A 27,636-nucleotide genomic window follows, 5' to 3' on the forward strand; every position below is an offset into this window, starting at 1 on the left:
CTCGTCTGGCTTTACAAAGATTAGCCAATGTCAAGTTTGTAGTTATTTGTAATAAGTTAGTTAAACTATACAAGTATGAACCCCGTCTGTGCCGGCACTCGCCAACATACGCACGGCACCCCTTTAAAGCGCTTTCCAGTCAGTTTTAACAAAAAAAACACTGCAAAAAGGCAGAGCACGCCCGCCAGCTAACACCAACACAGACGAAGTCCGCCCCGTCGCTTCCACCTTAGTATTATCTATAGTACATCTGTTATCTGCTGTGATTGGATTACTGGTAGTCAAAGACCATGCAAAGACCTAAGGTCTTTGCTGGTAGTATTCGTGGTCTGTGGTAGGCACTGTGCTTTTCATCCATTTTCATCTTTGAGAACCATAGAGTAAATGTATATAGAACGTAGATTCGTGGTCTGTGTCTTTGATATTGATGTCGATTGTGTGAGGCACTGTGATTTTGTGATTTTGGGTTTTTATTAATTTTGAAATGAGTTACGATGGACTTCAAATAGAAAAAATGCTATGCGCGGAGTGAGTAGTTCGTAACGGCAAAAATAAGAGAAGTTATGACCAATTTTGTTTTATAAATGGACTGTTTTCATTGAGACGCCACACCTGCAATCTCTGTTGATTTTGAGCATATTTTGAGCATGTCAAGATATTTTATTGTTCTATGGACTGTCGAAATGATTCCGAGCTATTTTCTTAGAAAATTTATTCAGCGCCGCTTAAGCTGATTGCGATTGAATGATTTGTTATAAAATTGTGTTGTGTGAAATAATTTAAAATGGAACTTTTGTTTATATTGTGTCTCGTTTCTTTCGGGCTGGCTTTCGATAAAGGTAAGTTCTATGAAGACAACAATAGTTCTTAACCGCTAATTATGATTTTAGTTATACATTTTGTGGCAGTAAGCCGTTTATACAGGATTCGTTTATTTTAGCGTCGTTTTATGGAGCCAGCTATATTTCCTATCCACTACAAGAAGCCAAAGGTATTACGGACATAAGCTTTAGTTTCCGTACTCACTTATCAGATGCACTTTTATTACTTGCGGCGGGTAAAACAGATTACTGTATGGTATGTATTCAAATGAGTGTAATAAATATTAGTAGTAGTTAAATAGTACATATTAATTATTCTCTTGCATTGACATTCCCTGCTTAATACAATCGCCAAGAGTGGCAAATGTTAACAAGTGTAAATTAAAAAATAACACCCCCAACAAGTGAAGGTTACAGTAACTAGAAAAGAGCTGACAACTTTCAAACGGCTTAACCGATTTTCTTGGATTATAGCTAAGAACACCTTTCAAACAAAAATAACTAAATTAAAATCTGTTCATTAGTTTAGGAGCTACGATGCCACAGAAACTTATAACACTACTCTTTTTGGGCTTTTCATCAGAAAAGGGCTTAGTCTGTTGTCTGCCTCTCTGATCCAGTGCGGACTGGCAGACTTCACACAACTTTGAGGATATTATGGAGAACTGTCAGACCTCCTTACTATGGTGTTTTCCTTTATCGTTTAAAACAAATGCTCAAGATGCACATAACTTGGATAACTTAGAAGTGCATATCTGGGATCTAACCCTTGACCTCCCAAAAAGGAGGTCGATGTATTTCCTTTGTGGATAAAAAAGTTACACTTAAAAAACTTAACCTTGTTCCTAATATTTTTAACCCCCGACCCAAAAACAGGGGTCTTATAAGTTTGACGTGTGTATCTGTGTATCTGTTTGTGGCATCATAGCTCCTAAACTAATGAACCGATTTTAATTTAGTTTTTACTGTTTGAAAGGTGGCTTGGTCGAGAGAGTTCTTAGCTATGAATCGGTTCAGCCGTTTGAAAGTTATTAGCTCTTTTTTAGTTACTGTTACCTTCGCTTGTCGGGGGGTATTATAAATTTTCAATTTACACTTATTATATTCATTTGTTTTATAAGTGCTCACCACCTCACATTTAATATTCCTACAAGAAACATTGAACAAAAAATTTACACAGGATTCGAGCTGTTTGGTTTGATGTCAACAGTCTTTTAATTTTGTTATAATATTTGCACACTAATGATTTAGTTGGATGTTTTGGCTTCTTATTGCATATCGCACTTGCACAACATCCTAACAAATAGATAAAATTATGAAAATAGTAGGTACTAGATTATAGGGAACTGTTTGATTTTCTCAGATAAAAAATTGCCTCTCTATAAAAGCTATCTCTGTGTCAAGCATGAGAATTGACTGAGGGGATAGGCAGTAAAAAGGTAACAGACAGACAGACACTATCGCATTTATAATATTATGGTTAGTGTGGATTTATTAAAAAATCAACAAAGTACTTAGTTTAAATAACTATTTTAGATACGACTTGAAAGTGGTAGATTGAAACTTCACATTAACCTTGGTGCTGGAGAGAGTGAATTATCATCTTCCAAAGGCACTAATCTTAATGATACACAATGGCATCACGTCAGTATCATCAGAAGAGAAGCAAATCTCACTATGAAGGTATGTAAATAAATAGTTAAGAGTTAGGTGCAACACTCCTCTGCAGAGTGGAGTGATAAAGTCTCTTCTCTGAGAAATTGAACTCAAAGTGAGCTTTATTTAATTTGGCTTAGAAGGGACGATTTGGTATGTGGTGCCTTTGTTTCTTCTGTAATTTTTCTTTATATCAATTTCAACCATATGACAAAGTAAAATTAAAATGTTTAGGTATTTTTATTTCAATAAATTCTAATAAAGTTTAGTTTGAGTTGCTTAAAAAAAAGATATACTTTGCCTCAGCTCTGCTCCACCCTGCAAGTGTGTGTTGCGCTTTACTTAATAGTTATTTAATAGTCATAAAGTCAGGATCAATATAAGGAATACCTGTGCTATTTATTACATAATGGTTTAGAACTTATTGAAGAATTAATTAAAATATAGTTTCGAACTCTAATTGATTAAAAATATTTAAAAGAACATAGACACGTATAGCAAAAATAATGAGAGATAACCTGAATAGGTTTTGAAATAGATATGATCAACAGACATTAAAGGACATAATTAATAATTTGCACATAGGCAGGACATGTATATGAGCCAATACCCATTATTTAATATATACATATGCAACACGAATGTCACCTGATGTATAAAAAATATATCTATAATGCAGTTTTGGGAGTTTGCCAAGATCTACTGAAATGGAGTACTTGCCTACGTGCATTCGCATTAATCTTGGGTTTTAAATTTTCGCCACTACATTTATAATTTGAGTTTGCGTTACATACGTGCCTACATCTTTTAACTTTCACTTATCTTTATATTTGAAACGTTATTTAAAACATTTATTGATTCATTCATAGTTATTTTAAGTGCAGACGTTCTTATCATTTTCTTGCCATTTGTATTGTACTAAATCACGATTTGATTTATTCGATTCAGTCGAATGGTGTTGAATCGAATGGATTGAAAATGAATCATTCTTAGAATCGTCATAAATGTATTTGGATGGGCCTTGGCTGCAATCAAACCTAATGGCAAATGATGAACTTTTTTGCCTAGAAGATGCCTACTCTTGACTTGATAGTACCCATATTCAAAATTGAAAAGCACATAATAGTTTAGTGTTATATCTTGTGCGATGATATACTCAGAAAATAAAAATTACAGCTTTTATCAATGACTTCAATATTCCCTACAGCATCTCTGGCTATGTATAGTACAAGTTTTCAAGTGTATGAGTCAGCCGACACAGTCGGTTGATTACGAGTAGGTATGTAATGACTTGCCTTATTATTTTTAGGTTGACGACAATGTAGTGAAGAAGAGATTGCCGGGGCGCTTCTTCGAGCTTAACATCCATTTTGGTGTGTTTCTTGGAGGGCAAGGCGATTTTTCGGAACTTTTTCTTGGTCATATGGAGAACTTTCGCGGATGTATGGAAGATGTATGTAAAATTTTACTCAAACTAAACAAGTGTTTAAAAACCAAAAAAAAATATTATTCACTAGATGATGCCCGCGACTTCGTTCGTCTGCGTGGATTTAGTTTTTTTTTAAATCCTGTGGGAACTCTTTGATTTTCCTGGATAAAAAGTTGCTACTGTCAATTTCCAGAATGCAAGCTACCTCTGTACCAAATTTCACATAAATGGGTTAAACAGATGGGCTTTTAAGAATCCCGTGGGAACTCTTTGATTTTCCGGGATAAAAAGTGGCCTTCCTGTACCAAATTTCATCAAAACCGGTTAAACTGTTGGACTGTGAACAGGTAGCAGACAGACAAACACACACAGTTTCGCATTTATAATATTAGTAATATGGATTAACGTAGAACTTGAAAAGGAGACTAGAATACTTGATCAGAAATTACTTAGCACTACTGTGCATGGGTCTCCTCTCACAATGAAAAGGCCATAGCCGGCTATGCTGGCAAAATGCGGATTGGCAGGCTTCACACACCTTAAGAACTTTCGGGCATGCAGGTTCACTCACGATGTTTTCCTCCAGAATCCAAAGAATTGTAAATGAATTATGAAAAGTGGTGTGTTTTGCACGGCTGCATATTCATTATTTAGGATTCTATCTTTAAACCACAAGCGAAGCGATCTCAACCTTAGAATCCTTCGCTGGCTGGGAATTCAAGATAAACTCTCGCGACAAAATAACAACTTTGCTGCCTTGCATAACAAATAACTATTAGATTTGCAATCTAAAATTTTAGTGCCACTCTACAATTTAAATACTATGCTAAAGACTGGCACTTGGTCACGAGGTTTGACAATTTTAAATTAAAATAAGCTTAAGCAGTCCTTTTCTTATTACATTGGTAAGAAAAAGTTGCACATGCTTTAAAATCTATTTGCCTTCAGAATTATTACCAACTAGCCGATGCCCGCGACTTCGCCCGCGTGGATTTAGGTTTTTCGAAATCCCGTGGGAACTCTTTGATTTTCCGGGATAAAAAGTAGCCTATGTGCTAATCCAGGATATTATCTATCTCCATTCCAAATTTCAGCCAAATCCGTCCAGTAGTTTTTGCGTGAAGGAGTAACAAACATACACACACACACACATACACACACACACACACACACACACACACACACACACACACATACAAACTTTCGCCTTTATAATATTAGTGTGATGAAGTCCTAATAAAAGCCTTGTATTCAGGTGTACTACAATGGAGTAAAAATAATCGAGAAAGCACGAAGCCGCAGTGGTTCCGTTCACGTTGAGGGGGTCACGTGGAATTGTGCTCCGGAGTTCGATGCCGATGTCAATTCTGAAATTAGTTTCATTGATGAAGGCGCCTATATGATTCTTCCCAAAATTAACTCCAGAGCGGGTGGAAGGTACATATTCACAGAATAATTGTCTAAATGAAATTGCAAACGAAATGTTTGGTTTTTAATTGTTTGCTATAGAACTTGGCATACTATTGTATTTGATATCTTTGAAAAGAGCAACCGCCGAGTTTCTTGCTGGTTCTTCTCGGTAGGAAAGGCATTCCGAACCAGTGTTAGATGCTTTTGACGATTCAAAAGAACTTGTAAAAGTCTAATTGAATAAAAAAATTTGAATTTGAGCTACATATCCGAAGGGTACCAACAAGACCCTATTACTAAATCTCCGTTGTCCGTCCGTCTGTTTGTCAGCGTGCTGTATCTCATATTTATAGACCTGACATTTTCACAGAGTGTAAGAGTTTGAGAATTGAGTGTGGTAGCGCTCTTTGTATGTTGACCAGTTGACGTCGCAGGCTGAAATGATTCATATTCAAAATATTTTTATTCAATTAAACTTTTACAAGTGCTTTTGAATCCTCAAAATAATCTACACTGGTTCGGAATGCTGTTCCTACCGAGAAGATCCAGCAAGAAGCTGATGGTTTCCAACCAGAAGAAACCAGAAGAAATGGTTATGAAATGTGCATATTAATAATTTTAGATGGCAGATAGAATTCAAAACGATAACACCGAACGCAATCATCTTGTACAACCCTGGTGGAGGTCGGGGCTCGGACTATTTGGCCGTTGAGATCTTGGAGGGAACCGTGAGGGTTAAGATGGCGCGGGGTCAGATTGTTCACACGGAGCGAGTCAACGATGGCCAGTGGCATAAAATGCACCTCCTTTTCAACCCTTCTCTTATTGAGGTATGTATTTGTTCCTAATTGTAAGAATAAGAGCGGTTACGCACCTATCTGATCTGAGTCCGTGAAAATACGGATATAAAATACTCAGACCGGGCTCGAATATTGTTTACGCATTAATCCGATCCGAAAAAAAAAAAAAAAAAAAAAAAAAAAAATTAATCCGATCTCTGATCCAAATCCAAGCTATTCAGTAGACATCTTTGACACAGCAACAAATCGGACGTTATATGCCGGATTTGAATCCGAGGCACATCAGAGATATTTTCACGGATGCCGTTGCCCTTCTCTGGAATGCAAGCGTCTGTACCTTTCTTCAAAATCGGTTCGACGGATGGGCCAGAAAAATCACGCAGACAGACAAACAGATACACTTTTGCATTTATAATATTAAAATAGATATGGATCATGCAACTCAAGATGGTCAAAAAGACAGATTTATGTAATGCCTGAAGTTACTTCTAAAAATATTATCTCAATGTTGGAGTATATAATATGACCCTATTTTTATTCAAGCATACAGCGAGGTCGCGATTCAAAATCTAATAGCTTCCATTGAAATGTCTGATACATATTGCTCTTGGTTAACTTTAGTTTATATCTTCTTCTTTATCTCGAGTGAGTCTAGGTTATGAAACAGTATCAATTTTAAATTGATATACCATTTTATTACTAAGGGCTTCGTGTTGCGAACCTTTTTGTCTCCTTCATAATTAAGTCTAATAAACAAGATTCATTAAAACATAATATACTCTGAATGAAACTGAATCACGTTCTTGCTATGTGAAACATGTAAGAAATCACACTAATATTATAAAGGCGAAAGTTTGTGTGTATGTAGGTATGTGTGTATGTGTGTATATTTGTTACTCCTTCACACAAAAACTACAGGGCTGATAATACCCTGGATTAGCACATAGGCTACTTTTTATCTCGGAAAATCTTAGAGTTCCCACAGGATTAAAAAAAAACTTACATCCACGCGAACAAAGTCGCGGGCATCAGCTAGTACTTATATAAAATAACTATACACTTTTTATTTTATATTTCCAGCTTTCCATAGACAACATAGCGATGAGCACTCGCATAGAAAGCGGCGGTACTAGATACCTCGACCTGTCCGACTCCTTTTATCTTGGTGGCATAGAGAACGAGAAACGACAAAAGGCTTTTTCTAAAGGAATCAAGGCTGCTGATTCTAGTATTATGGTAAGTCTAAGGCTGGAGATCTATAGAGTGTACTTTGACTTTACTCAGACTTAAGTTTCAGTTAAAACGAGACGCATTTATGCCAGTGATATAACGCTGTCTCGTTTCAACAGTGTCTCAAGTCTAAGCTAAGTCAAAGTGGGCTCTATAAATCTCAGACTTAGTTTAAGTGATAGAGAGAAAGGTTTTTCCAAAAGAAGTATTACAGCCTAGTTTTTCTAAAAGAAGTATTACAGTAACGAGAGCTAGAACGTACAACACATTAGCACATTGCGCTTGAGTAGTGTCCTTGAATGAGCACATGTGTTATAAAAAGTCTCACTGTCTCTCGCATGCGGCTAGCTTATGAAAATGACAGAGAAAATGACTTTTTTGTGTTTAATCCCCCTGTAATGTAACTGTAACCTGTACTGTAACTTTCACTTATCAGGGGTGTTATAAATTTTTAATTTACACATGTTACAACTGTTATGAAATGCAGCGTGATTTTTTGTTTTGAAACCCATCCATCAGTCAAACATAGGTAATTGTATTTGTCCTTTATCACAGGGACTCAACTCGCAACGTGTCACGTCGAATTTTCTTTTTAACCCCCGACCCAAAAAGAGGGGTGTTATAAGTTTGACGTGTGTATCTGTGTATCTGTGTGTCTGTGTATCTGTGTATCTGTCTGTGGCATCGTAGCGCCTAAACGAATGAACCGATTTTAATTTACTTTTTTTTGTTTGAAAGGTGGCTTGATCGAGAGTGTTCTTAGCTATAGTCCAAGAAAATCGGTTCAGCCGTTTGAAAGTTATCAGCTCTTTTCTAGTTACTGTAACCTTCACTGGTCGGGGGTGTTGAAAATTTTTAATTTACACTTGTTACTACAAGCGGGATAGTTTTGATGTTAATCTTTTTGTTCTTAGGGCTGTATCAGACCGATCGAGGTGGACGACAAAATGATAGGGCTGCCGAACGCAGTGGTGACGTATGGGGTGAGCCCGAGGTGCGTGTGGTGGTACCCTTGCCACGCGGGGCAGAGTCCGCCCTGTGTGCCTCGCGCCACTTGCGAACAGCATGGCGTTGATCACTTCACTTGCAAGTGCGATACTGATCTATGCATTAACCCGGATTATGCTGAGAAGTACAAGGTAAGATAACATTTTTTTAGGTTCACCACCCACCTGCAGAATGGAGTGGAGACAACAACTGAAGTGTAACAACTGAAACTATGCGTTATTGCTCGATCGAGCTGTTACTGTTTAAAGTAGAAGACAAAAAGATAGGACTACCGAACGCAATGAAAGCCACTGCGTTGGAAACTTCTGGGAAAAGAAATTTTTTTCGCTGCCCTGTGAAGTTCCTAATTTTGACTTATTTGGTGTTAGACCTTAAGCGAACAAATTAAACTTTTAAAATATTATTTGGATTAATCCGTTCTTTGTGGAGATTGTTACTTTAAAATTAATACAGGCTGGTGGATTTTAAAAGAGCAACTGCTGAGTTTCTTGCCGGCTCCTCTCAATAGAATCTGCATTTTGAATCATGGTAGATTCACAGAAGTATCATAAGAAACACTATCATACTAATATTATAAAGGAGAAAGTTTGTATGTGTGTGTGTTGTATGTGTGTATGTTTGTTACTCCTTCACACAAAAACTACTGGACGGATTGGGCTGAAATTTAGAATGGAGATAGGTTATACCCTGGATTAGCACATAGGCTACTTTTTATCCCGGAAAATCAAAGAGTTCCCACGGGAATTTTAAAAAACCTACATCCACGCGAACGAAGTCGCGGGTATCAGCTAGTAGTGAAATAAATAAATTGATTTTTGATTTTATATGGTTTCAGGTATTTTCAAAATCGAGCAGCGAATTAGAACTCGTGTCCCTATACCCGTTGACGGTGCAAGAAGGTGGTGTAGCGGTTATAACCACGCAGAACATCGACGTGGTGTTAGACCACCACAAGTATGGAGTTCGGCCGACGGGAGTTCTACTGCATGTGGCACAGTCGCCGCAGCACGGTAGGATAGCTGTAGACCTGTCGCTGCAGAGGAACCTACCCCAGTACACGAATTACGTCGAGGGCGAGAAGTCTAAACAGTTTTTTACGTTGATGGACTTGTCTCGAGATAAGGTAAATATATTATTTTTAACCCCCGACCAAAAAAGAGGGGTGTTATAAGTTTGACGTGTGTATGTGTGTATCTGTGTATCTGTCTGTGGCATCGTAGCTCCTAAACTAATGAACCGATTTTAATTTAGTTTTTTTTTTGTTTGAAAGGTGGCGGCTTGATCGAGAGTGTTCTTAGCCATAATTCAAGAAAATCGGTTCAGCCGTTGGAAAGTTATCAGCTCTTTTCTAGTTATTACTGTAACCTTCACTTGTCGGGGGTGTTATAAATTTTTAATTTACACTTGTTGATACATATGGTTGGTACATTATTATGGTAGGGCCATTTTATAGGCCACTTTTGCACTTTTGACATTTCCCATACGTAAACAACATGTAAGTTAATTATTCTTATGAAGCACACGAAAAAAAAGAAAAGCTACATATAGATCACTGCGTGATTAAATCAGGAATGAGATGACCCAAGTAGGAGAACCAGAGTAACCAACAGCTCAATGGGTTACAGTGGCATAGGGCAAAGGACATAGTTCGAAAAACCGAAAGACATGGTCCCAATGTTGAACTCGCATCAGAAATCGTAGTGTTGGAATCCTCCACTAGGGTGGACAAATGATATCAAACAGTTGCAGGGAGCTGCTGGATTCTGGCAATGCACGTTTGTGCCGTGTGAAAGTCCCTACAAGATACCTGTATCCAGCGGTAGATGTTTGCTGGATAATTCCATTCCATCAGCCCGTAAGCGTACACTGCTGGAAATAGGCCTTTCCAAGAGCGCGCCACCAAACACGGTCCTCCGCCTTCCTCATCCACCCGCTCCCCGCCACCTTTTTCAGGTCATCGGTCCAGCGGGCTAGAGTTCGTCCACACTGCGCTTACCAATACGCGGTCTCCACTCCAGAACACGTCTGCCCCATCGGCCGTCGGTTCTACGACAGACATGACCTGCCCATTGGCACTACAGCTTGCTAATCCTTTGAGCTATGTCGGTCGCTTTTGTTCTTCTGCGAATTTCCTCGTTCCGGATTTTATCCCTGAGAGTAATACCCAACATAGCTCGCTCCATAGCGCGCTGAGCGACCTTTGTTTGTGGACGAGGCCAACTGTCAGTGTCCGTTGGTTCTGCGACAGACATTATTTGATGATGATGATTGATGATTTAAAAAAAAATACAGGTCCGATACGTCCACGACGGGTCAGAGAACCACCAGGACGCTATAGTGATAGAAATGGAACTGATCCCGGAGACTAAGTTCACACTCCCCAGCTATCTTCAAGGGCGGAACACGTTCGTCCTTCACGTCAATGTCACTCCAGTGAACGACCCGCCTGTACTCAATCTACTTCCAGGGAAAGTCCTGAGGCTTACTCAGGTAAGTCTTGATTTTTTTTTAAAGATTATTAGCCATGCTAATCGTGACTAATACTCCCCTTTCCCCTTTAATTAAGCGTAAACCTTGTGCCAAGAGTGGGTACGACAATAGTGCAACGGGTGGGGTTTGAACCGCCGACCTTTCGGAATTCAGTCCGCTCCTCAACCTATCGAGCTATCGAGGATCTAAAAAACTCTATTTTGAAGCCCCAACAGACTGACTGACTGACAATCAAATGGGAGTAGAAAATATGAGTCTACTCGTCTGCCTACTGCCTAGAAGTGATAACCTAGTGGTTAAAATGGTTAAAACGTCAGTGGCAAAACTATGAATACTAACCACACTTACAAGTTACGCCGACGTACCTATGAAAAATCTTATTTTTAAATGGCGCCAATATCTTAGCCAATCATAGCACTGCTTTATCTGCTACTGGTTGTTGTCTACGCGTCATGTTTTGTACTCGTAAATTATGAGTGAGATAGCATGAGTATCTGTTGTTCTTGTGGAAAATCTTATCGTCAAGAAATACTACAAAGCTACTTTCTATCTCGGAAAACTAAAGATTTCCTAGGGAATTTTGAAAAAACCTATATAGACGCGAACGAAGTCGCGGGCATCAGCTAGTAAGGATATGTCCTTTAGTATATAACCTCAAAACGTGGGCCCAGTGCATAGGCCCATCGTATACTAAGCCCGTTATGTTTTTTGTTTTATTTCATTATTTTTTTATGTTTTATTTCTTTTCAGAATGACCTATGTACTTCAGTCATTGTTTTTGAGTTGCTTTTGTGTAGTTTGCATGCTAACTTGGCACGCGAATAACCTGAGCATAAAAATGTATTAGTGTGAGTATAACAATCTAGATAATCCTAATATTTGCCCGGCCATACTTGCCACTTATCCCCATTGCACGGCAAACTAAAAATCTGAAGGGTTAGTATGAGGTTTAATATCTCGTCAACGTTGATAGAATTCGAGCGTTTAAAGTAAATGTAAAATCAACCGTAACTTGTTTATATGTTCATTTTCGTCTATACTACTATAGAAATCTTGTGACATGTCTTTAACAGGGCTCTCTCCGACACTTACTCCATACAATCGTAGTCCCAATTTCATTTGAATATTAAGCAACCAAAGTCCATGAAATTTTGAAGATATATTCTAGAAACGAATATCTGTGCCTGTGGTGTTTTAGATTTTTCTAAAAATATGTAGTTTTAAAATTACAGGGGCTCAAGGGGCTCGAACTCTATCAACGTTCTAGAGAGTATTGAATCTCATACTATCCCTACAGTTTGAAAAACCAAACAGAAAAGAGCAACCGCCTTGTTTCTTGTTGTTTATACATATTTTAACTTATCACATAACACATTAACTGTATTTGAATAAAAAAAAAATTTACTCAACACTAAATATGTAAATTTGATTTAAGGCATGTAGACTTGCAAGTCTGCCCGGGCCATACAACTAGTTTATTCAGCTTAAAATCTCCCAAAAATACAAAATCATCCCTAAGAACTATTACTAAACTATTATATTCAACTTAGAAAATATTTCAGATATTATATTATTGTTTGCACGCTTTATTATAATTTATAACACATGTCAACAAAAAACTAATCGAAAAGAGTGGTGTTAATCAGTTGATCTCACACAAGATATGTGTGAATAAGACACATATATATATATATATATATATATATATATATATATATATATATATATATATATATATATAATTTATATATGTCTATGAATAATTGGACTTCTTCATTTCAATTCATTTTCTTTAGTTCAAAGAATTCTATATTTTTGTTTTGCACCTTCGAATGAAGATGATAATACTATCTTATATTATTATCTTATTATATATAAAAAAAATAACCTCATGTGAGAGTAATAGTTAATAATAACAACAGCTCTTTATTGAATTCTCATTTCGGTCAGTTAATATTGTAGGTATACTATATTTACTATTATAATATGCATGATTATATACAATAAGAATGTACATACAAATATTTTCAATCTATTTTAATTATTTTTTTATTATGACAGTCATTAGTTTTAACTTAAATAATTTCCAAATATTTTTTGGGCTTATCCATATTTATTGACTAACAAATCAGAAAAAAGTCACATATGCATGTGTGACAGTGAGGACGCGCTATGATGAACTCTCTCTTTCTAAAGCTCGATGTCTAATATTTTAATAGTTTTTTGTTTTTATATTACATTTTCTTATGGGTTATGTATGTAATGTGTTACAATTTCTAGGGTACAAGAAAAGTCATCACTTCTGATATACTGAAGGCAGAAGACCCAGATACTCCGCCGGAAGATCTTCTGTACACAATATTGCATGGAAAAAATGAAGCTAACAGGTAATTATAATGCCTTTAATATTTCTTTTCATCGTCATGAGGTCATAGCAAATACCATTAAAAAGAAAGAATTCTGTAAAAACAAGCAATATCGTTTGTATGAGGCATAAATGAGGAGATTGGGAACATTAACGCTATCTCTTTCACAAGCTCTATTAAGTTACTACCATACCACTACTTAAAAAATAATAATATTAGTCATGCTAATCATGACTTTTGCTCCCCTTTCCCCTCCAATTAAGCGTAAAGCTTGTGCCAGGAGTGGGTACGACAATTAATAGCAACGGGTGGGGGTTGAACCGCCGATCTTTCGGAATTCAGTCTGCTCCTCAACCGTTGAGCTATCGAGGCGAGTCGTGGTGATATCCTAGTGACTAAGGGGTCGTCCTCCGATTCGGGGACTCCGAGCTTAGATGTATACGCCTGAGAACGCACCTCTAATTTTCATAGTTTAATGTGTATTTAAAAAAACTAAATAGCACTTGCTTTAACAGTAAAAAAAAACATTGTGAGGTAACCTGCTTTTTGAGAGTTCTCCAAAATGTTCTTAAAGGTAATACTGTATAATTTAATCAATGTGCCACAGATTCGAACTCTATAGAGAACTTTAGAGCCTCAATAACTCCACCGGTAAAGGAGTGGACTGAAAACCGAAAGGTCGACGCGACGGTTCAAACCCCGCCCGTTGCACTATTGTCGTACCTACTCCTAGCACAAGCCTGACGCTTAGTTGGAGAGGAAAGGGGAATATTAGTCATTTAACATGCCTAATATTCTTTAAAAAAAAAAATAGAACTTGAGAAAGACTTCACATTCACCCCGAACATTTACTTACACATTTATATTATACTAGTAATAATCTGATGTTTTATTACAGTGGCCATATAGAAATGTCCGGGCAGCCAGTAGACTCTTTCACACAACAGGATATTGATGCTGGTGTCATATCGTACGTCCACGGCACCAATAGTGATAAGCAGCTCAACAAAACGTCTCTCCGTCTCACTTTGCAGGTACACCTTCTATAGTCCAATAGTCTAAGTTGTATTATGGGGCCATTACGTGATAGTCGCACAAGCTATTCTGGGCTTAAATGTTTTTTCAGATAAAAAATTCACGAACATTAAACAGCCAAGTCATACTTTTTTTAACATGATATATGGTTTGTAAAATCAGAGCTTGTAAGTAGAGTTATTTGTTATTTATTGTTATAAATGTGATACAGTCAAGAGCACTTAAGTTACTTAAGTTACTTTGGACTTGGGATAGGTCCCAAGCACTGGGTCAGAATGGGCAGCACAAATCTAAGCTCAGTTAGGAGCTAGGCTCTACTAGAGATCTCATAACTTTTTAACATTATGAACTTGTGAGTCTTGGCAATCAAATATACATGAAATGTTTTTGGTGGGACGGTTTAGTTCTTGTCGTAGGTTTATGAATTAAATCTGGGGGCATATAGTAGCCTATATGTTGCGATAGTTAAACAGTGGATGTCCACAGGTTGATATAATGATTGTGATGGAACTTATAATTCCACAGATACATACAAAATGATTTGCTTCCTCGTTTCTAATTCGAACTGCTCGGATATGGAACACCCTTCTGGCATCGGTGTGTCATTAGTGTGGGTATCTTCAAGTCAAAATTTCAATGTTTACATATTTCTGAACATCACGATTACTTTGAAATGTACTTGTCAGTGAGTAACCACAAATTTTAAAGTAAAGTAAATAAAAAAAAAACACAAATTTACAGTTTCTGGTTTTTTTTTCTTGTATTTTTGTTATAAGACCTACCTACCTGCCCAATTTCATGATTCTAGGTCAACAGGAAGTACCCTATAAGTTTTCTTGACAGACACGACAGACGGACAGACAGACAACAAAGTGACCCTATAAGAATTCCGTTTTTCCTTTTGACGTACGGAGCCCTAAAAAATCGGTTAAAAATGGGTTGTGAAAATGTGATTCCAGGTATCAGACGGCATAGAAACTAGTGGTCCAGGCGTACTTCGGATTTCAGTGGTGCCGTTACAAGTCCGCCTAGTCAACAATACCGGTGTTTTTCTAGTGCACAACTCGTATGCGCTAATCACCGCAGATAACCTCACCTTTGCAACTAATGCCGATGAAACGAATGTGCATGTTAAGTGAGTATATTTTTTTTATCCAACTAAAAAGACTCAAGGGATGCTCATTATTAAATTATTCTCTACTAGATAATGCCCGCAATATCGTCCGCGTGGAATTAGGTTTTTTAAAAATCCCGTGGGGACTCTTTGATTTTCCGGGATAAAAAGTTTCCTATGTCAATTTCCAGCTACTTCTATATCAAATTTTAAAGAAATTGGTTAATTGGATGCCCCTTTGAGAATCCTGTGGGAACTTCGATATTCCGGGATAAAAAGTAGCCTATGTCCTTTCTCAGGATGTAAGCTAATTTTGCACTAAATTCATCAAAATCGGTTAAACTGATGGGTTGTGAAAATCTAGCAGACAGATAGACACACTTTTCTATTTATAATATTAGTATGGTTAAACTTCTGATACTCTTAGTTTTGAAGGTATAAGAATTTGAGAACCCATAAATATGATTATTCTAAGAACACCGCATTATGTGACTTACTAGTCGAAGTCAGCGACTTTAAAATCCCGTAGGAACTCCTATTTCACCCCCTTAAGGGTGGAATTTTCAAAAATCCTTTCACACTGGATGTCTACGTCATAGTAGCTATCTGCATGCCAAAGTCTAGAAAAATGAGACTTACATCACGGAGAAATCAATTTCTAAGACTCCACAGACTAAAAGAAATTTATTTGCAGGTATGACATAGTGAAGCCGCCACAGTTTGGTGTGGTAGAACGACTTCGAGTGTTAGATGGCACTTGGCAGACAGTCGATTCGTTTACGAGTGAAATGGTTAACTTTGGCCGTGTACGATATATGCATATACTTGGAAACCCTACGCATGATGAGTTTAAGGTGAGATTTCTTTAATAACAATAACAAAGTTAAGAAAATCTGACTTGTGTAACCCATTTCATCATCTTCAACATCAACCTATCTCCAGCTAACTAGAACACGGGTCTCCTCTTAGTTTTTAAAAAAAAAAGAATATTAGCCATGCTAATCATAACTAATACCTCCCTTTCCCCTCCAATTAAGCGTAAGGCTTTTGCCAGGAGTGGGTACGACAGTAGTGCAACGGGTGGGGTTTGAACGGCCGACCTTTCGGAATTCAGTCCGCTCCTCAACCGTTGAGCTATCGAGGCTCAATGAACGAGGCTATAATGAGAGGTGGTTACGAGTACGGAGAACTCTGAGGTATGCAGGTTTCCTCACGATGTTTTTCTTCAACGTTAAAGCGAGTGATATTTAAAACATACAATAACTCCAAAAAGTTTCGTTTTTATCGTCGGTTAAAGTTATGTGCTCCCTAGAGAAGTACCTGTATTTTTTATTAACTTACAATTTACCTTTCTATGAAAAATTTCTTGAAAATAGTAGGTTTTCTATGGTATTTTTATTTTTACAGTTCAAGGCATCCGTGGGGACTGTACGAACGAACACGCTTTACGACTTTCGACTCACTTTTATCAAACTGGAATTGTACCAATCGACGAACGAAGAATTAGTGCTAAACAATACTAGAGAAGCCTTCATATCGTCTCAACACCTCAGGTTTAAGACTAGGCCATTGGCATTAACTGGCGATCGCATACTTTTCACGTTGTTGAAACCTCCAAAATATGGCATTCTACATTTATCCTCAGGAAAGCATCACTTGCAAATGTACAGCACTTTCACACAACAGGACATAGACTTGGATCAACTGTGGTACAGATTACATAGACGAGCATATTCGCATATACAAGATGAATTCACATTTGTTGTGGGAGCCACCGAATGCGAAAACATTACTGGTGTCATGACAATAAGACATGTGCCGGGATCTCTTACCTCAGACCATTTGTCAGGTCGAGTTCACACTACGTTGGAAAGGTTACAAGTGATAGAAGGTTCCAGAATGGCAATACCTGCAACGCATCTGAATTTTCGAACAGACGTCATCACGAATCTTGTATTCAACATCACACATTTACCCAAACATGGGAAGATTGAAGTCATCAGTGACAATTTGAAGATAGTTAGAGATAACACGACATACTTTACTCTGCAAGAATTAAATTCAGATAGAGTGTACTATTCGCATGATGATTCAGAGAGTAGACACGATTCGTTCCATTTTATGGCACTTAGCCCCGAACCGGAAGATTTTCAATATGTTGGAGTGTTCCACATAGACATTATACTGAAGAATGATAACAGTCCAGTGCGGACGAGTGAAAAGGTCTTCCATATAGTACACGGAGGTGCAAGGCTCATAACAGCTCGAGATTTGAGTTACACAGATGCAGATTTGGATACTAAACCGTCCGACATAATATATACCGTACAAAGATTTACCAAAGACCCCCCAAATGGGGGTATATTTAGAGCTGACAATCCGGCTGAACAAATTGCTCAATTCACGCAAGACGATATCAATAAGAATCTGGTACTTTTCAAACACCAAGGCAAAGAGTATGGGAAGATGGCGTTTTGGATTTCGGATGGTTTGTTTGATGTGAATGGCAATTTGGAAATACAAGCGTCACCACCTTTTATAAGAATGTACCCAACGAATGGCTCTATTGTTGAAAATGGCAAAGCGGTCGTTATTACTACTAGAGACATGCAAGTAAGTTAACAAACATGGGTTATATTTAGTTATCTAGGTAAATACTAAATAGTCTATTTTTGCGTGCGTGCGTGCGTGTGTGTAGTACGTAAGTGCACACAAAAGTGATACTAACCGTGCGGTATTCCTTTTTTTAAATTTAATTTGTAAAAATAATGGCAGAAAAACAGAGGAAAGAATCCAGCGCACTAACTACTTGGTTTATAGAGCTATTATATTACCTTACATTGATGACTTGGTAAAACCTCAAAAAAGATGGCGGTCTCAAAACAGCTGTTCTGTTTGGCGCCCATTTTTGCCGAAATTGAGGTTTAAACCTTAATTCTGTCAAGTTCTGCATTACTTTTTCCTTCAATAAATTAACAAAAATCTATGACTCTAGGTGGACACAAATATGAACTGTCTGGAAGAGGATATTCGCTATGAAGTGACGCAAGAGCCGAAACATGGCTCTATAGAAGTTGGAGAGGGCCAAGGTGCAATTACCTTCACACAATTGGACATTGCTGCAGGAAGAGTTGCCTACAGACATAGGGAACCGAAGACTCCCACAGATCTATTCAGGTAACGATAAAGTCAAAGTTAAAGTCAAAATCATTTATTCAAAGTAGGTATAATTGTACTCCTGTAATTGATGGTCGAAATTGTTAAATTAGTACGATCTAGTGGTGATAATTACTTAGGTAACTTAAAACTAAAGCTACGAGGGTTACAACAGCGCCCAAGTCCGAGAAGAGCCCACAACAAACACAGCCGGGTATACTTATTTTTATTATCTATAATAGATAATAGGCTAGAGTCGAATTAACTGCTTCGTTGGTCTAGTGGTTAGCATGTTCGACTGTGGCTAAAAAAAAAATTGTTGCTGGGTTTTGGTTTGTTCAAGAAAAATCTAGCTTTTGAGTAGTGTAAAATGTAGATTTGAATTAACTTGATGTTATTTTGTATTGTTAGGTTTAAAGTAATGTGTTTGGAGGCCTGGGGTGAAGGCATCTATCCAATAAAAATATTCCCATCAAGTTACTGGGAACCGTTGAGGATTACTACCAACAAACCACTCATTGTTGAAGAGTCGACCAGTGTTAACATTACCAAGGACATTTTGGAGGCAAGTACCTTTACAACTGCATTAAACATACTATAGTCCCTCATTGCTAATTGCTAATTCTTCACTAGGAACCATGACCCTACCAACACCAAATTTCGTGAAAATCGGTTGAAAAGATGGGCCGTGAAAAGGTAATAGACACTCCCACGTAAAATTCCCAAAATACTCATATAATATGATCCATGTCGGAATCAAAAGAACTTATAGAAAACATTTTTCTCTCTTAAAATTAAATATTATTAAAAAAATATATCTTCTTACTACATTATATAATATACGAGTAGGCAATATGTTTGCAAGTTGACCACAATCTCATCTGATGGAAATATATGTCTGTCACATGGTAATCTTGGAGTGCTATATTAATTATGTATATTTATATTTGTATATCACACTAATATTATAAAGGAGAAAGTTTGTATGTGTGTGTGTGTGTATGTTTGTTACTCCTTCACGCAAAAACTACTGGACGGATTGGGCTGAAATTTAGAATGGAGATAGATTATACCCTGGATTAGCACATAGGCTACTTTTTATCCCGCAAAATCAAAGAGTTCCCACGGGAATTTTAAAAAACCTACATCCACGCGAACGAAGACGCGGGCATCAGCTAGTGCTTATTAATTCTTCGGTTTAAACATTGAAAGAAGTTTGATATGACCTTGCCAAAATTTCTTCACTGAATATTATTGTAAATGAAAGTGTTTTCATTTATTTCTAGGTCATGCACCCTCAAATCGAGCCTTCGAATATAGTTTATCAAGTGGTCGAAGGCCCATACCACGGTTGGCTCGAAATATCTTCAACACCGGGTACCATTGAAGTCGAAAATTATGAAGAGCCTGTTCATACTAAAATGTTTGACCAGTCAATTATAAACTTAAATCGATTAGTGTACGTGCAATCCGGGGTTAACAGGACTAGAGATAAAATCAAAATGGATGTCACAAATGGAATAGTTTGGCTTAGAAGTCTCGAGTTAACAGTAATAATAATACCTGAACATTTCTATGTAGTCTCCTCGAATTTGACAGTCGTTGAAGGTGAATCGGTCAGTGTAAAACAGGACCTATTCAGGATTGTGACGGACTATTATCGTGGTAAAGTGATTTCTTACAAAGTGCTACAGAAACCAAAGTATGGGAAAATTGTGATGGCTGACCAGGAGCTCAGTTTGTTGCCAGTTTTGAAACTGAATTCTGGCAATATAATGGTAAGAACTTGAAATTAATACTTAATAATAATATGATGCCTAAATAAAAATATGGTACCAGCAGTAAATATTGCAGATAAACCTTTAGAAAGAGATTTTGCTTTGTAGAGCGTTTTTAGCACTCATTCCGGCACTCATTATATTAGTTAATGTTGTTATGATGTTTTGTTAGTCTCGCCGATAGAGAGAACACTCTGCGAAAGCTTTATCTCTTTCTAAAATTGGATCTGAAATTTTTTCTGTCGGGTCCTGTACTGTTTTATAAATTCCGTTCACAAGAAATAGCAGTTTTATCCACTGAAGTACGAGATTGGTTTTTTTTTAGGAAAAATTGATTCATTATCTCAACCTCTCAGAATGAAAAGGCCTTAATTACAATCCATTAGAGGATGCCCGCGACTTCGTCCGCGTGGATGTAGGTTTTCTGAAGATCCTGTGGGAACTGTTTGGTTTTCCGGGATAAAAAATATAAAGGCAGAAAGACAGACACACTTTCGCATTTATAATATTAGTATGGATTACACTGGTCAAGTGTAGATTGGTAGACTTCACTCACCTTTGCGGACATTATGGAAATCTCACGTTAAGAAAATTTTAGTACTTTTACAAACATGATAAAACCTTTTTAATTTTTTTGACTTGGTATACCTCAATTGGCATCATAGGAAACAAGAATATAATTTTTAACTATCTTTACCTATTAGTGTATTGTTTTTATTCTAGTATGTTAATGATGGTTCGGAGGAATCTTCGGACTCAATAAAGCTGACAGCACTAACTGAGGGCGGTAAGGAAAGTGAACCATTCTATGTGAGGATAAACATAGTTCCGGTTAATGATGAACCTCCCATTGTTGCTGCTAATACGGGCCTCTGCGTTTGGGAAGGTGGAACATTTACTTTTACCAGGAATGAACTGTGTAAGTATTCATACTTTCTTATTTTTATTTTTAGGGTTCCATACCTCAAAAGGAAAAACTGAACCCTTATAGAATCACTTTGTTGTCCATCTGTCTGTCTGTCTGTTTGTCTGTTTGTCTGTCCGTCCGTCTTTCGTGTCTGTCATGAAACCTATAGGGTACTTCCCGTTGACCTAGAATCATGAAATTTGGCATGCAGATAGCTATTAAAAATCTTACCTTCTGTTTTGTGTTACAGATGTTAACGACATAGACACTCCACTCAAGAATGTCACAATCAGAGTGGTAGATATAGTTTCTGGTTACATTGCCATGAAAGGTGATGTCGATAATCCAGTGGATCATTTCACTCAAGCCGATATAGATAGCAGACAAGTCATTTTCGTTCATAAAAGTGAGTATTTCTAAATTATTACTAACCGAATAGTCTGTTATGTTCATTCAGCTGTACTCAAAACTGAAATGATCTAAAAAATATTGTATCAATTCTATACAATGCCTTTACACAAAAGAAAGAGTCAATAGGCATCTTCTAGGAAAAAACTTCCCATCATAGGATGGAACATGTGTTTGTTTCACATCATAGGATAGGATAATTTCACTTCGAATCAGATCTGATTGTGGTCAAGCACGTGTCTAATATAAAAAATATAATTTTTGTTCGTTGTCTATTAATTTGCCTATCGTTCATCTGATTGAGTTGAAACTTTGTACAGTTATTGTTGGTGCTTGCGGAAATATTTTCGACATAGTATCTTCATCATTCAATAGGTAGCCCGCGAATATCGTCCAAACCAAAGAGCCATTGCAATGCATGCTCGGTGTCATATAGTATAAAAATGTGTTACTATTAGATCTCTTGATTTTAAATAGGCACCATTTTGTTTTTATTCCATATCATTAATCAATTATTACTACAAACTTGAATTTTAAGATAAAAATGTTTTCACAGACGGCTCCAAAGGCAAGATGATATTCAACGTCACAGATGGTCTTCACGAACTATCTAAAATAACGTTTCTTATAACAACAAAATCAGTGTCACTGAAGTTGGTAAGGAAGCATACCCTGCGCGTTTTCCCTTTGATGAGGGAACCGCTTAACAACTACCACCTTATGTCGAAATGTTCAGACTATACGAGGAACATAGTGTATAAAATTGATAGAGCCCCAGCGCTGGGTAGACTTATAATGCTCAACGGCGAAAACCATCACAGATCAATAAAGCAATTCACACAACAAGATATAAATAATACGATAGTGTATTACGAGCACACCCATCCATTCTCCGACTTACACACCAACGACTCGTTCATATTTACCGTGGAAACCGCACTAGCCAAACCCATAGCTGATCAAATATTTAATATTGACATATCCGTATCGTCCGGCGGTCTAGCAAAATACGTGCACGTCCCAGTTACTAAAGTCCAGGAAGGTGATAAAATTCCGATAAGAGTAAACGTCACCAACGTTATAACCTATTTGGAAACCCAAGCGGGTGTCAGGCAACCTCAAATTGAAGCGCAGTGGTCACAACCTTCACACGGCGAACTTAAACCATACTTGTCTTCTCTTACACAAGCTCAGTTAGAAAATGGTGTTGTGACATATGAACACGATGACTCCGACACTTTACAGGACAAAATCGATATGGCCCTCTATTTACTACCAGATTACGTTCTCCTCTGCAATGTAACCATAACAATCAACATCATACCAGTGAATGATCAGCCATTCAGATTGCTCACCGATACACCTCAGATACAAGTCGTTCAAGGAGAGAACTATACACTGACAAAGAATGATTTGCTCACTGAAGACGCAGATACAGCTCCATCCGGTATTTTATACGATATAATCAGTGGACCGACCCAGGGAAGACTTGTTATTTGGGAAAAAAACCAAACAATAGATGAGGCCCAATCGATAAACAAATTCACTCAGGAAGATATAAATAATGGGAAAATTATATACGAACATTCGGGTCTACTCCAAACAGCGACTTTTTATTTCAGAGTGTGGGATGGTCAATTCAAACCGACATACACAGTTTTCACTATAGACGTCTTACCTGTTATACTAAACGCTACCTCGTTGCATCCGATATACTTACAACAGGGTTCAAATGTAGCCACGGTGACTACCGATCAAATATACATAGAAACCAATGCAAAGAAGTCAAAAGTTTGGTACAATATAACAGGACAACCGGTGCACGGAATGATCTATCTAGGCAGGAATCCTGTCACGTACTTTTCGCATAAGGATTTGATGGATAAGGTTGTTATTTATATGCAAAATGATATGACCGTCGCGAATGACAGTTTCGATCTTATAGCTTACGTGCACAACAGTAATTCGACCATGCCCTTTAAAATAGAAGTTATCGTGCAGCCACTGATGGTACTAGGCAATTTGAAGGTGGAGGCAGAGAAAGCAAAATTAACACTTGCAAACTTAGACGCCACTGAATTAGCTAAGCTAACGGCCAGTGTTCCTGTGTACACGTTAATCAAGAAACCTAAATATGGAACTTTGAAAAAGATCATTCGAAGTTCTGGTGAAAAAACCAGTGCGAGGGAGCGAGAGGTTGCATATTTCACACACGAGGATGTCAAAGCAGGCGTCATATATTATGTGCCAAAGAAGAAACTGAGTGATTTGAACGGATTGGAGGATAGTTTCAGGTTTCTGCTAGCAGCTACAATATTTCAGCCGGCCGCTGGTGATGTTAAGATTTTTATTGGAAGCGGCAAAAAGAAAAATCTACCAGGGCCCAATGACCCTGAAAGTCATGAGGGTATTCCGGTAAGTTTTTTTTTTTTGTGATACCGTTACATTATTAAGTTAAAGAACTTATTAATCGACACAATTGAACATTTATTTGTCTGCATGAATAAATTTATTTTATTGGAATTATGAATATCAATTTTGACTTAAACTTAAACTTTTTATTAAAATATCTTCAGAATGGCCTCAAATGAATTTCGTGAAGGTCTGAGAAGATCTTCAAAGATATAACTAGTAAACGATATAATTGTGCTACCATTAATAGTGTAGAAAATAGCAAATAAGTCACTTTTATTTAAAAAAATCTTTTGTATATCCTAGGTGGCGAATGGCGAATCGGCGTCTTACTACATGATGGTCGTAATGGCACTACTAGGAACGGTTTTAGCGATCATAGTGATATTTGGGCTGCTGAAATGCCGTCGATATCTCATGCGGGAACAGAACGCGCTGGTTAAAATCCACGGACAAAGCCAGGGCGCCGTTGCTCCCATACCGCTACCTCGTCCACCAGATCATTTAATGCCTTCACCTACTCAAGCAACACCGCCTATTAAAAGGTATTGGAAAATATTAGTTTATTAAATGATACCTGCGATTTCAATTTAAGTATTTGAAAAATTCCGTGGGAACTTATCGGTTTGCCGGGATAAAAAGTAGGTCAGGGATGCAAGCAATCTTTGAATCAATTTGGTCAACATCTGCTAAAAGGATCTGTGACAGACATACTGTCGCATTTCCTAATTCAGTATGGATTAGCCAAGTATCTTGTGTTCATGATCCTTATCTGTTACTAAAGACTGTTCAGGGGAGCATTTTGACTTTGACTTTGCTCAGACTTAAGATTGAGTTAAAACGAGACATATTTATGCTAGATATATACATCTGTCTCGTTTTAACTCTGTCTTAAGTCTAAATCAGAGTTCGCTCTATAGATCTCACCCTTAGTCTTCATTCCTGTCAGCGGTCCCCTCTGATTTCCAATTTTTTTTATTACATCATCAGTTTTTTACTTTCTTGACACAGATACGTATCATCGGAGCAGTCGGTGCACACGGGCGCAAGTACACCCCTGCCTTCTGGAGGAAGCGTGGCGTGTAAAGTGACTCCCTTGGCCGACGCTGGTCTGCCGGACCTTAACGCCCGATACCCATACGGCGCGGAGGACCATACTGATGTAAGTTCCATCCCCTAATCCTTAACATAACCTGTCAATTTAGCGTTCGTGAGTGATGTCCATTACAAATACAGATGTTCTCGGCTGTGCTTATGGTTAGTCCACGTAAGTCCGACTAGTTTCGAACTCATCCGGGGACCTTTTTAATTTTTTTCATACTCGCCGACCAGGATAAATCTTGGAAATTAGTATAGGACACTCTTTGAAGATGCCCGAAAAGTGCACAATCTTTGTGCGTCGGGCGTCATTAACTTCTGCCATACCCATGCCAATAAAAACTGTACAATGTTCACAGGGCTTTACTATTAATTTTAATTATAGTCCAGGTATATGAATTGAGTCCAAAAACTACTATGCGTATGAACTTGTTTTGTCGGCGCAGTGAGACCTCCAAACTCCCCCCCCCCCCCCCCCTGTAAATTGCCCCTACTATTGCGCTCTCGTGTAACTCTTGGTTTAAATTCTGCGCTTGCTAGAAACCAATGGCTTCGGTCAAAACTTCGGCTCTTGTGGCCGAATCCGATTTGGCTTAAGGTGGTTTTTTTTTGGCCGAAGGTGGCCTAAGCCGAAACCAAACGTTCGGTCGGACATTAGTAAATACTCACCAGGTACCTATTATGTTGCAGGCTGAAGACTGGAGCAGTTACGAGGCGAGTGAATCCGCGTACCCAATCCGAGCGCCGGGCGCGGCCCCTACGAACCCAATGCTCAGACGCAACCAATACTGGGTCTGACCCGCGGACACCGTTACCCTGCCCAGGGTGCCTAGGCAAGGTAAAACTGGTCAAATTACTTACAATAGGCAAACTAGGAACCGCCTCAGGAAAGGTCTCAGGAAAGTGGAAAAGTCATTTGTAGGAATAATTATAATAAAATTCCACTGTCAATTTCAGACTTGCCCTTACACAAGTTTACAATTTAGTTTTACAATTTTCAGTAACCCTAACGACCCACGAGAACTTCGTGACGCTTAACCGTCGACCGAAAAGACGCGGTATGGACTTCGTGCCAACGCCCTTCCTACTAAGCAACTACAAGGTGAAAAAGTACGCAAATTGCGAAGTTACACTTTAGATACGTTTCATACAACGAGCTGTTCGATAAGAATATTGTTAGTATATTTGGGGACACATGTAACTCGGATAGTCCGATATTGTAACGCCATTCAGTACCCGGCAGGAAAAAACACCATGTAAGTCAAAATTAGTAACTTTACTTCTTCGTTGTAACACTCTTGGCAGAGCGGTCGTGGTCAACTTTGAAGGCAGATGTTATACGCCTCACGAGCATTCGCCACTTCTCCCTGCCTGCACACCTGACAGCCTGGCACATTCGTGCAAGGGGCCGCCCACAGTAGACTTAATTCAATCGGTCCATCGCATGGGCGACCTTCCTCAAAAAGCTACTTACGTAAGTAAAACTTACAGGTGTAATCGCGGCCTAACTCGTGCTTATGTTAGGTTTTATGTAGGTCTCAACGACTGAAACAACGCTCTACTAAACTGAAACTGGCAAATATATTTTTCGATTTGTAATCCTTCCTGCCGGGCACTGTACGAGCACGAGTCCAATTGTTCTTGTGGTATTTATTTATACGAGCAATATTTCATGTATTTCATTGGGTTACATTCGGTTTTAGTCGGTGTTACGTTGCGCTTTTCTGCGCAAGCGAATTTGATTGAAAAAGTGGTGATTCTGTGTAATATCCACAACCCAAAGTCTAAAGTTTAAAGAAAAAACATAATAAACATTATTGTATCAGTGTTACTTTGTTTAAGTTTGTGTGCCTTTGCGCATTACGACTTCAAACATGTAGAAATTGTAGCGGATTTCAGTTCGTCTGATGCGCTTTAACTGCGTGTGAATTAGTCACCGAGTGCAAACGGTTTATATCAAACTAAGGGTATGTCCGCACTGCTAAATTTCACGGTGCTATTTTTCCGCAGAATTCTGGCAACATGGAAATTGTATGAAGCCGTTCGCGCAAATTTTCATTTTGCGAGTACTTGCTCCTTGTATAAAGCTCGCGTACTCGCGAAATTTCATATGGCACAGAATCCGTAGATGCGCCCGGGGAAAATTCACAGTGCGGGCTTAACGCATTGCGCTGAGCTGCGCGACGCGACGTGACGCGCAATTGCCTGCCGCGTCGCTCAAATGCGCCTTGCTCCAGACAAACTCATATAAAATGTATTTGCCGCTGCGCGTTGCGACGCGTCACATCGCGGAGCGCAGTGCAAATGCGTTTCGGCCTTTACCTTTTAAGTACCACCGTTCTTATGAGATTATTATCAACTATTAAACTAAGTCAATACATACTACCACTGGACACGTTAAGCTATTTTTAAAGTACCTAACCTTTTTGGAGCTCGAATGTAAAATGAAATATAAACATTTGCATAATTTAACTCAAAATAAAGCATAGCGGCCAGCGGATGTCAGTTTCAACGTGGG

At 38.1% G+C, this 27,636-nt stretch overlaps 1 protein-coding gene across 1 annotated transcript; it reads left to right on the forward strand.

The window, feature by feature from the left end:
* The first annotated feature begins 428 nt into the window (after positions 1 to 428).
* Positions 429 to 27,495, forward strand: LOC123880338 (chondroitin sulfate proteoglycan 4). Its single transcript, XM_045928426.1, has 25 exons — positions 429 to 839; positions 941 to 1,077; positions 2,358 to 2,504; positions 3,787 to 3,930; positions 5,162 to 5,343; positions 5,939 to 6,146; positions 7,197 to 7,352; positions 8,261 to 8,485; positions 9,190 to 9,477; positions 10,647 to 10,844; positions 13,125 to 13,231; positions 14,109 to 14,244; positions 15,205 to 15,380; positions 16,054 to 16,213; positions 16,767 to 17,972; positions 18,355 to 18,536; positions 18,927 to 19,080; positions 19,802 to 20,293; positions 21,017 to 21,212; positions 21,451 to 21,606; positions 22,165 to 24,023; positions 24,327 to 24,565; positions 25,032 to 25,182; positions 25,809 to 25,956; positions 26,120 to 27,495. Exons 1-24 carry the CDS (start codon positions 785 to 787, stop codon positions 25,914 to 25,916), a joined length of 7,062 nt encoding a protein of 2,353 aa, XP_045784382.1. The 5' UTR covers positions 429 to 784; the 3' UTR covers positions 25,917 to 25,956; positions 26,120 to 27,495.
* Positions 27,496 to 27,636: the final 141 nt, after the last annotated feature.

This window comes from Maniola jurtina, chromosome Z (genome assembly GCF_905333055.1).
Source record: "Maniola jurtina chromosome Z, ilManJurt1.1, whole genome shotgun sequence".
Lineage (NCBI taxonomy): Eukaryota > Metazoa > Arthropoda > Insecta > Lepidoptera > Nymphalidae > Maniola > Maniola jurtina.